This window comes from Nannospalax galili, unplaced genomic scaffold, assembly GCF_000622305.1.
Source record: "Nannospalax galili isolate Female #2095 unplaced genomic scaffold, S.galili_v1.0 scaffold75, whole genome shotgun sequence".
NCBI classification, from domain to species: Eukaryota; Metazoa; Chordata; class Mammalia; order Rodentia; family Spalacidae; genus Nannospalax; species Nannospalax galili.
In genome coordinates this window covers 5,573,758-5,586,118 of record NW_008339433.1, presented here as the reverse complement: position 1 = coordinate 5,586,118, position 12,361 = coordinate 5,573,758, and the positions used below count along the sequence as shown (strand labels likewise).

Below are 12,361 nucleotides of genomic sequence, written 5' to 3'. Positions count from 1 at the left end.
ACAGTTTTAGCTGCCATGTGGGTGCTGGGATTCGAACCCGGGTCTTCTACAAGAGCAGTCAGTATTCTTGACTGCTGAGCCATCTCTCCAGCCCTGTACTCAACATTTCTTAAAGAAACGAATTTGCAGTACATATAATAGGTTCTATACATGGCACCACAATTACTAAAACAATTAGATTTTTAATCCAAAAATTAAGACCCTATGACACAACTGAGAAACATCAACTCATCCTTATTTCTGGTGAGAGATCCACTCCAGACAAATTGTCTTTTGTGACCCTGCTTTTAGTACTCCATCTTCATGCTCTTTCTGCTATCCCTCCTGCTACCCCTAAACTCTCTGCTGTAGAGCACAACTGAGAATGAGTCTACCCTACTGTTCAAAAAGGCCATGTATTTTAAAACTGCTGGTCATAGATGGACATTGTGGCAAAACCACTCTCACCAACATCATAGTAGGAATAATTAGCTCTAGGTAGAAGCACTAAGTGAGCAAAGAAGTTAACCAAGAAATCCCCAAATGGTCAAAATGCGGACTGAGAAAAGGGAGAGGAAATATTTTCAAGTAGAGGAAGGAAAGGGAATGATGGAATTAGGAAAGGGACCAATATAGAGGTTGACCACACAGGCCTCACAGCCTACAGCCATGCTTATATTCCCTCCGCAATTCTTAGTTTCCACAGCTCTCCTTCCTTTCCTTCACAGACTACAAATTGTCTAAATCGCTTGACAATTCTTCCCCTACCTTTAGTGGCCCTTAGACTAGATTCTTACAATAACAAAATCACTCTGGCAACGGAAACAAGTGAATATTGTTATACAAAGCAGTATGAGAGGTTATTTCTTAAAATGGCAAGTTCTACATTATATACAAAAAGTAATGTTCAAATATTGTCAAGGGATACTTCAATTCAAAAAAGGGTTACATTAGGAACAATGTTTATGTAAATATAGTTTTCATTTTAAAAATAGCACTCAACTAACTTGAAGTTACAGAGAAGGTAATCACACTCAACTGTGATTCGCTTTGAAAGGTACACATGTTCCAAAGCTTTAGCCTGTATTCGAATTAATCGTGAACCAAGTGAAATTTTGGCTGTCATTTCATTTCAGCAGTTGGTATCTTACTTACATTCAAAGCAATCAGGGTGCTTTTTAAAATCCAATGAAGTACTTGAACCTATCTCCCTATATTAAGAGCGCACTCTCAAGCCAATGGCAGGAAAATGAACAGCAGCCATGGCTAATTTTTTTAATAAAGGCAGAGTACTCACTCTTAACCAAAATCCTTGCTTTGTGTCTTATGTGGGCTTAAAAGCCATATGTTTTTAAACTATGGATCTGGTTTATCTTTTCTCTGTGCAGCATTCCAAAGAATACAAAAAAAAAGATACCAGAGACAGCAGGTAATCTATTATTTGAGAATCTAAAAGGCAATCCTTTTATTACCCTGAACTCCAAGACGACAGAAATGAATGTTCTTCAACAAAGTCGGTGCCTAGCCAACGGACAGGATATCATTCATAAACAGTCAGTGAATGAGTATTTGACTCACTCATTCTCCCAAGCAAGTTTACAAGTTCATAAAAGACAAAAACATAAAAGGGAAATGGAGGCCTTATTACATAAAATCCCCTCATGCTCTCAAGATTATAATCAGTGAACATTTGCTATAGGCTAAGAGGTAAACCAATGCAGAGAAATTAGTAAAATACTAAAAATGCTTTGTATGACTAAAACCAGTTCAAAAAAGACAGGCATGGTTTATTTTAACATAATATGCAAAGTATTAAAAATATGCACCAAGTTATAAAAATATAGATTAAGAAGTAACTAATTATATATAGATGAAGTGTCGGCTACAACTTTACAAACTAATATAGTACTTATCATGTGTCATTTGCTTTCCATTTATCTACCTCCTCAGCTGAAATGTCTGAGCTGAAACTACCAAACAGTAAATAAAAGACAAATTAAAAAATGAGTAAAACAAATTATGTATATAGAATTAGGAGATTAACCTATATATACATATATACACATATATTTACCTGGTAAAACTTGAATTTGAATCCAAGAATATGACACAGTGTCTGCGGTTCACACATACTCATGTAAGATTCTAATAAAGATATAAAGAAGTCATCGTGTTCTGGCCTACATTCAAACACTTCTAAAATGACATCCAAAACTCTATTCGGATCCAGATTAAAGCATCCTGTAACAGATGAAATATACATAAGTTCAAAAGTGGTTACATATGGATTCTAGTAAAGCCATTAACTTTTAACTATTAACATTAATAGTAAAGTAAAAAATATTCTTTAAAATAACTATTTCAAAGTTTGTTTCCCCTCCTTCAGAGGGAAATCTTTTCAGAAGCATTTTTTTAAAAACACATATTTTACAGATGAAAATGCGACTTGCCTAGGATCATATAATGATTAATGCCAAGCCTCAGGCTGAAGTCCAGAACCCGGGACACTAGTCACGTAACTTTTTTTCTGCACGCTACTGTTTCATCAGTGCTTGATTACTCAGTCTAATGCAATGATCAACAGTAATGATTATTAGCAAAATATGAAAATCAAATAAATGATGCCTTTTATGGGTCAGGCAACTAAAGGGCTTTTTAAATATGCTAAGGTATACAGTGTTAATAAAAGTAGAGGCTCATGAAACTGGATCATCTTCAGACTCTATTTTACATGTAAATAGTGCTCTGAAAACTGAACTCTATCACTGATTTACTTAAAATTTCAGGTAGCATTCTTAAGGAGAAAGCAGGAGCCTTACTGTGGTATCCTTACTAACAGTGAAGCAATCAGAGAACACCAAAGGAGTTGGAAATACAACAATGACTGTAAATGACAGACACAAAGAAGGAAGAATGCAAACAAACCTTGGACATCAAAGCACGAAGAGAAAAACGCTAACTACGTGTTCATGGTTACTTATGCATTCTAATCTAGAGTGAACTAAAAAGGGCCAAATGGGTACGAAGTTAGTTAATATTCCTACCCACCCTATACTTAATCCTTTTATTTGTTTTTGTTTTTCCTGGGGTAAGCACGGTTGTGGTAGTCTCACATGTGCTAGTCTCACATGTGGTAGTCTCACATGTGCTAAGCTGGTGCTCGGTCACTAATCTTTGTCCCCAGCCCTCTCATCATTATTACTATTGTAATTATTACTATTATTATAATAATAATAATAATTATTATTTTTGGTCGTCTTCAGACAGGGTCTCCCTATAGCCCCAGCTGGCCTGGAACTTGTTATGTAGACCAGGCTGGCCTGTAACTCAGGGAGCTCTGCCTGACTCTACCTCCCAAGTGCTGGGACTAAAGGCATGTACCACCACACTCAGCCACTCATTACTTTTCATTTTGAAAAAATGTCTCACTAACTTACCTAGGCTGGCCTTATATGTGCAATCCCTGTCTCAGCCTCTGAACTCTAATATGCATTCAGCTTCAGCTGTCCACCATACTGATATTACAGTGAAGTTACTTCATATGTGCATTTAAGTTATGGAAAGTCAACCATTTGCATATAGCAAAAGAAAGATGAAGAAAAGTAATTTAAACTGTAGATGCAAATCTACACACTCCTCAATAAAATATGTTCTTATCCATGATGAGCAGGCGATCTTGATCTGCTATTCACTCAGTTTATGTCAGTTCACACTATGATGCCGTGGTCAAATTGAATGGAAGGCTAGTATTTAAAATCATATATTTGTACTCAGACATAGACCCTAAATGCAAGCTAACTATTTCATCAGAACTACAAATAAACACCGACTTCTAATGATAGAGGAAAAACAAACAAAAAAACCCAATTATGTTCAACTTAGGGAGGTAAGTGGTTTCTACTTTTATGAATGACTTAAAGAATTTATCAAAGAAATAAAAATGTTTACATTTTTTTTGAAACAGGGCCTCACTGTGTATTCCAGGCTGGACTTGAACTCATAGCTACCCTCCTGTCTCAGCCTTCTGGGCAGTAAGATTATAAATTCTTAAACTAATGATTTATGCCCACCTAAAGTGTTTTGTAATAAATTTGAGTTCTCTTCTTTTTTTGGTCTTTTGGTCAGCTTGCCTTGAACTCACAGATATCCACCAACCTCTGCCTCTCCAGTGCTGGTATTAAAGGCGTGCACCACCATGCCCAGCCTTTGAGTTACTCCTATTAAACCCCCACTTTATGTTAAATGTCACAAACTACTGTCTGCTTCATAGCAGCAATCACTTGGAGAAACCAATACCCCAATTACAAGTATTTGTCCCTCTTTCTGTGTGATTCAAATTTAACAACAAAGTTTCTTCCATTTCTCACACTAAGGAAAGAGACAACAGCAGTGATCATTTCTTTACCCCCCCCCACCCGAAAAAAAAACAAAGATCTCCAAAAAAGTTTTTTTTCCCTAAAAATCTGGGGTGGAGTGGGGGAGATTCTAAATGTTTTATCTGTCACTGTACCAATAAAATGTTTGGCTTATAAACATTAAAATAACTCCAAAATAACAACTGGAATTCTTAAATCCTGCTAATGGGAATGTAAAATGGAACCTCCAACCTAGTAAAACTGGTGGTTTCTTTAAAACTTTACATGTACCAAATGTCTCAGCCATTCAATGCCTAGATATTTACCAAAGAGAAATAAATGTCTATATTTATACAAACACTTGTACACTTGTTCATAGAAGCTTTATTTGTAATAAGAAATACTTCCAACTATCCATCAAACATGTGCATGGATCATCAAGTTACACTACAATGTAGCTGTAGCAGTACTGCAGACCGCTACTTGAGAATCAAAAGGAAAGAACTTTTGATCCAAGCAACAATATGGAAAAAAATTAAAAATAATTATGATATAATAACCATGCAAGTGAAATAAGCCAAACAAAATGTACATACTTCATGATTACATTTACAAAGAACTGTAGAAAAAGCAAACTAGCCTACAGGGAAAGAAAGGTCAACAGTAGACAAAAGGAAAGGAAAGAACAAGTGGGTGTGGTAATGCAAAAGGACAAGAGAACACTGGAGGAGAAATGGTTAAGAGTTTACATCATCTTATTTATGGGCATGGTTTCACAGGTGTATACCAGTATTTGCAGTTTACAATACATCAATATAAGTCAATAGTGACAACAGATTGTAAAAAAAAAAATACAGCAAATAACCCAATCATTATTTATTTTGTTTGCTTTTTCTGTTTTTTGTTTGTTTGTTTTTGACCAGGGTCTCCCTGGTCCTAGCCCACCTGGAACTTACTATGTGAACCAGGCTGCCTTCAACCTCAGAGAGTTCTCCCTGCCTCGTCCTGAGGGCTGGCATCATAATTTTCACATTTAATGTAAAATAAATCATTGAAAAGAAATGAATAGCACTATTCTATCATAGAGGAGAAAAGGAACAATATTAATTTTTAAGAACTGGCAGGCTTAGATTCACCCATGGAGCCATATATACAAAAATTTGTGAACTAGAACAGTAACATATTTGATGGAAATATTTTAAGTATTACATTGACAATACTTTGGACTTTTCGTCTGTTTTTATTGTTGTTCTTGTTTGCTTTTTTGTTTGAGATGGGGTTTCACTCTGTAGCCCAGGCTCAACTGACTCACTCAGTAGACAAGGCTGGCCTCAAACTTATTATGATTCTCCTGCGTCAGCCTCCCAAGTGCAGGGATTACAGGTATGTGCCCCCACACCCAGGTCTTATTGCCATTACTTTAAAGTTTACATCTCCAACATGTTAAACTGTCAACCATTAACATCTTATTTAATAGTGTTACTTCATCAAACATTTTTAACATACTGAAATTGGAACTATTAATATTATGTTTTTTAACAATATGGTTTCATCAAACATATAATGCCAATAATCTGTAATTTGTTTCTAAATTCAATTTAAAGAAGTAACCGTGAAGATTTATGTCCTTTTATTCATAGCAATGGTATCTTTCACAAAAGAAAACAGGCTTATATGTTTTCTACTACTAAATATTTTAGACATCATAAGTTAGTCTGGTAAATTCCATTTATAAGTAACCAAACTCAAGCATTAGAACATTTTTTAAACTTCAGAGATTTAAATAACAATTAAGCTATTTCATATAAAGTGAAACTAATAAAACAATCAGCAACCTTCAATATTCAAAGAAAAATTTTTGGAAATGACAGCTGTGGTAGAACATAGGCACTCTAGTGTTTAAAAATCTTAGAAAGGCTTTTGTCTGCGATAAGTAAATAGACATCTGATCTTGAAGAGATCATAAGCCTAGATTTCTAACTCAGTCACCAGTTACATTAATACACACACACACACACACACACGCACACACACACGCACACGTCTTCATGCCTTTGTAGAAACAGAGAATCATTCTGGAAGAGAAAATGTGGAAAAATAAAGAAATAACAGGCCTGAGCCATGGACTCATTCTTTCGTTTACATGAACACTAGATAACTATCCACTATGTGCCATGTGCTTGATTAACCGAACGCCTCTTCTATCCAAGGAGAGTTCCCATCTCTTGGAGGATGATCATTGAATAAATGCACTGAAAATTAACTGGAGTTTCCCCAAAGATGTAAAGATGGTCAGAATATTGCAGAAAATGCAACTAGAGCCAAGCAAGAAATATGATTAAACTGACAATGGCTGTTGTAGGAATGAGGCCAAAATGAAATTAACAGGAAAATAACAGACCAAGGTAATACTGCAAGTATTACTGGGAGAGACTTGCAGTGCATAAAGTTCAGACAAGACAGCAAGTTAACAAATTCAATCATCATGTTCCTGATCCAAGTGGCCTTAGAAGACAGAGAAAACCATGTTTTTAATTAAAAAGCAACATACAGGAAGAATTCTTTTTAAAACAAGCTAAGAGGGCTATAGACACAGCTTAGTAGAAAAGTGCTTAATTAGCATGTATAAGGTTCTGAGTTTGATATCCAGCAATGAAAATAAACATGAATGTATGTGCACACAAACATTTCCAACATACAGGTTGAAAAAGAAACAAGCTAATCTACACTAGACAATTTTTTGCAAATAATATTTGCAAAAAATAAAACATCTCAAGGAAAGAATCAATGGATCAAGATTTAGAAAAACTAATTTAACAAAATAAAAGCATGATTACTCTGAAATTTTTCAAGAGCTATATTTGAAAACAGCAACTACTATCATTTTTATAGTAAGGTGTAGAAACGACTAATACAAAAATCAAGAAAGTTTAATAAAGAAAAATTTTAGGTGAAGAAGTCAACTGGCTTCCCTTTCTAAAGGATGAGAAAAAGTTGACACAATAACAATAATACACACTGAGGTGAATGAACCTTATATTCAGATCACTGCAAAGCCAGTTAAAACACCAAGCACTCTCCAAATAATGTAGTCAAGGGAATTGAATGTCCCCAAATCTTTCAAAGATTTATTTGACTTGAAATTTAATTTTCTTTCTAATGCCTCTCTCATCCCACTACAAGCAAGAGAACCTCTGAGGTTGAAGGGACAAAACTTTCATCCTACTTTTCCACAGCCAAATTGGTATCAGACCAGAAAGAGCCTCTGAGTGGCCAGGTAGGGAGAACAAGGCAGTGTAGGAAACAACAGAGCACTCGAAAGACAGAAAATACAGGAGTTTGGGAAATTCAAGGGCAGTAATTGAACTGATGAAAACTGATAAGAAAAAAGACAGGTAACACATTGAAAAGCAGCCAAGCAGGGACTGGAGAGATGGCTCAGCGGTCAAGGGCACTGGCTGATCTTGCAGAGGACCTGGGACTGGTTTCCAGCACCCACATGGCAGCTAACAATCCAATTTCCAGGGGATCTGATGCCCTCTTCTGACCTCCATGGGTACTGCATGACACAGGTGCAATTACATACATGCAGGCAGTATTAAAAAAAATAAAAGAAGCCAACTCAAACACAGCTGCACTCACATGGCTTCCCAGTGAGGGAAGAGAAAGCAGAAGTACCATTCAAAAAGCAAAGTAGGTGGAGGCGGCACTGCTGAAAAGAAACGGGGCAGTCCTATCACCAGAACAAGTCCATGTTCCTCACAAGCACTGAATCCAGTACTAGGCTGTGAACACAGTGACTCCTCCAAAGATCGGTCAGCAGTGGACAGAAATTTCATCCAGCATGATCTACAGAGGTAACCCACTGTTTACAACTGAGTTACCCTGGAGGCCAGAGAACACAGGACAACCACAAGTACTGGAACATGAATTTAAGGTGCCACAGGAGAAGGGCAAGAGACAACCATGAGAGGTGGATGGTTTTTTTTTTCCTCAAAACAGAAAATTCAGAGTTAAACTACATAGTAGATCAAATGGAATTAAATGTATCTACAGAATATTCCAAACAGATACAGAATACTCTTCCTTTTTTTTTTTGGTCTTTTTGAGACAGGGTCTCCCTGTAACCCCAGCTGGCCTGGAACTCGCTATGTAGACCAGGCTGGCCTCAAACTCACAGAGATCGGCCTGCCTCTGCCTCCTGAGTGCTGAGATTAAAGGCGTGCACCACCACACCCAGCCAGAATACTCTTTCTTATGAGCAATCTATAAAACCTACTACAAATAGAATGAAAAACATGTCTTCACACCTACAAAAGAATCAAAATAACTTCTTTATCAGCTCATAGTGGAATAAAACAAGCATCTGATAGCAAGAGTAGCTACAGAAACCACACAAATACTTGTAGACTAAATAATACACTCTTGAATAACAAGTAGGTTATTGAAGAAATCAGAGAGAAAAATCTTTAATTCCAAATGAAAAATGAAAGTACAACTTAATAGAAACTATGGGATATAGCTTAGGCAGTTCTAATAGCGAAGACTTTAATTATGAGTGTTCACATTTTAAAAATCAGCAAGATCTCAAATAAATACTGTAATAATGCACCCCACCCCAAAGTCTTCAAAAAACAAGAAAAAGCTAAACACAAAGGCAGCTAAGTGGCAAGAAATAATAAAGATAAACACAGAAATTAATAGGCTAAAGGAACACAGAATAAAAGAAGTTGCTCCTTTAAATGATGAGGATTATTTAACATCCTAACCAACCAGAAACAGAAAATACTCTCATTAATACAATTAGAGATGAAAAGGGGAACGTTAGAACAGATTTCAATGAAATGCAGATAAACATTAGGAAATACTTTGCAAACATATTTTACCAACTGGAAAACCTAAAGGAAATAGATAAATTCCCAAATCTATGACTCACCAAAATTAAATCAAGATATAGACAGCTTAAGACGAGCAATAAGCAACAAGACTGAAACAGTTAAAGAAAAAAAACACCCCTCGTCATAAAGAAAAGCCTACAGCTGGAAGGATTTGCTCCAAATTCTACAAGTCCTTTAAGGAACTGCTAAAGCCAGGAACACTAATATTGCTCTGTTCCACGAAATAGAAAGGGAAGAAAAGATACCAAACTCATCCAATAACACCAATATTATCCTAGTATCAATTCTGGATCAGAACACAACAATAAAACCAAAAGACTGATCAATTTCCCTCATGAATATGGATGGTAATGGAAATCATGTTAAACAAAATAACACAGACTCAGAAAGACAAATTCATCATGTTCTCTTTCATAAATAATCTAGACTTAAATGTTCATTTGTGTGTGTGTGTGTGTGTGTGTGTGTGTGTGTGTAGAATGAAAGTAGAAAGGAGACCATGAGTGGGGAGGAAGAGATTTTAAGGGAAGGATGATTAAGATGGGTAATGGAATTCATGTGTCATGAACCCAAGAGTGGACTGCCAAGTAACAGCAAGAGGTCTCTAAGGTGTGAATGGTAGTGGGGAAGGAGAATGAGTAAGAACAAGGTATAATGATACTTTGAAAATATCATGCTGAAAATGAAAATATACTGAAACATTTTATATGTGAAGTTAAAATACCAATTAAAAAAAATTTTTTGGTCTTTTTGAGACAGGGTCTCCCTGTAGCCCCAGATGTCCTGGAATGCACTATGTAGACCAGGCTGGCCTTTAACTCAGAGATCGCCTGCCTCTGCCTCCCAAGTGCTGGGATTAAAGTCGTGCACCACCACGCCTGGCCTTAAATTTTTTTAATAAAGGCCCCCAGTTCTAATTGAGTGCCTAACCCAAGAACATCCTGGGCAACTAAAGCCAAAACCAAGAAGAATCATTTCCACTCTCCAAAGCTAAGTTCAAGCAAAGTAGGTCAATGACTCCTTTTAGCCAGAACTTTTGATATAGACCAAAAATCCACAAACAATGGCCTGTCAGTTAAATCCACTTGGCTGTTGCTTTTTGTAAAGTTCTATTGAAACAGTCTCATTTATGTGCTTGTCTGTGGCTTTTAGTACACAATTGCAAAGTAAAATAGCTTCAATAGAGAGTAAATGGCCCACAAATCGAAAAAAAAAAAATTACTCTTAACCCTTACAGAAAAAGTTCGCTAAACTGGGCATGATGGAGCACATCTATAAACCCAATAGTCAGGAGGCTAAGGGAGGAGAATCAAGAGCTCAAGGCCAGCAAGTGGCATGCAAGACCCTATCTCAAAAGTAAAACAAAACAAAAAATGGAAGAAGAAAAGTCACTTGCTGGCCACTGACTTAGACAACTATTTCTTTATTGCATATATTTAAGGTATAGAAAATGTTTTGATTTTTTAAAAAGCATTCAAGTAGGTGCTAATAGCTTAGTTCAGAAAGACTCCATTTCTAATTATTCTCTAATTTGTAAAACACGCATTTCTGTGATCTTTTTTCCTTTCTGCTATCTTAATATAAAATCCACTTGAAAGGATCTATGCATGACTAATGTACTAATCGTTCTTCACTACTGTTTTATAAGTCGTTCAGATTGACTATCAGACTTTCAAACACAACCACCATCACACAATCCTAGTAGTTAGTTCTGCCTTTCAGCTGGTTCATGCAGTAAATACCACAGGCTAAGTGTTTACATTTTCATCTGCCAGCAGATGAAAGGCTGATAAATAAGGGTTTCTCCTGATCACACAAAGTACCCTGAATACAACTGCACCTAACATTCATACTTTCCTAACTAGGTATCATCTGAAAATAGCTTATGAACATCTGACCTAAGATTCTTTTTTTTGGGGGGGGGGATCTTTTTGAAACAGGGTCTCCCTTATAGCACCAACTGGCCTGGAGACCAGGCTGGCCTCGAACTCAGAGATCCACCTGCCTCTGCCTTTCAAGTGCTGGGACTACAGGCGTGAGCCATCAAGCCTGACCTAAGATCATTTTTTGTATAAAGTATCATCACCTATGTAGATTGCTCCTGAGAGGAAAGTATGGAAATGAACACAGGCCAATCGATCCAAAGATGTCACCAAAAATAGGATGCTGTGTATGTGAGGTAAGGCCTTGATAGAGTTTAACCTCAGTTTCTGCATTAATGAAAAGTTCCTTTCTCAGACAACCAGAGGGAACAAGAGGTCATCTAGTCATAAACATTGAGTTAGGGAGAGACGTTCTCTAAATTTCTTCATGTCTGGGAAGAGAGGCTAAAAAATCACTATGAACACTATTTAGCATCTACCAGTCCCTGAGAATAAGGTACTAAACACACCAAACAAAAATCACTCTCCTCATGGACCTTACATTGAAGTGACAGTGGGGACATAAAATCAACTATAAAATCAAGCACTCAATATCTGAGAGATTGTTCCAAGACTGCCTTAAAGATACCAAAATCAAGCATCTCATAATAATGTAAATTGTTAGAATGCTGTATTTTTTGTGAATAATGATGAAAACAAAAGTCTTAAATGTTTAGTACAAATGCAAGCCACCCCATGAGTATTTTCAACCAGTGACTGGTTAAATCTGTAGACAGAGAGGACCAACTGTAATTTATATGGTGATAAATGCTAAGAAAGACAACCAGAGAAAAATAAGGAGTGCTGACAGTGGTGGCCAGGGAAGCCTTGAGAAGATGGTAACTGAACACATCTGGTCTACATGCTCTACAGTATGCCAGATGGGTTAGAATAGAGGAAGACCAAGAAATCAAATTGTTATACTTATGGAATGACCACATGGGTAGTGAGTCTGCAGAGGTGACTATCACATGGTTCTACAGAGTTAATAACCTGTTCTCTAGGAGACCACAGTTGAAAAGAGTGTATTTTCTACTTTTATAAAAACACACCTTCAAGAAAATCTTCCTTTGAAATGGTCCCAAAAATAACAAAGGCATAAAAAGGTAAAAACTCGCAAAGGAAAAAAAAAAAAAAAAAAAGAGACGTGAACATAAAAGGAGATAAAGTAAAAGCACATGCCAAAAGGGAGTACATACCACAAGAC

General features: G+C 36.5%; 1 protein-coding gene across 3 annotated transcripts in view; it reads right to left on the bottom strand.

Annotated features, from left to right (window-relative positions):
* Positions 1–12,361, bottom strand: part of Thoc2 (THO complex 2) — a 114,824-nt gene that overhangs the window by 62,079 nt on the left and 40,384 nt on the right. For all 3 annotated transcript variants that reach the window (XM_029563967.1, XM_029563968.1, XM_008833920.3), the window contains exon 8: positions 2,054–2,220. In XM_029563967.1, the coding sequence (XP_029419827.1) occupies positions 2,054–2,220 (167 nt within the window). The remainder of the gene's footprint in view (positions 1–2,053; positions 2,221–12,361) is intronic.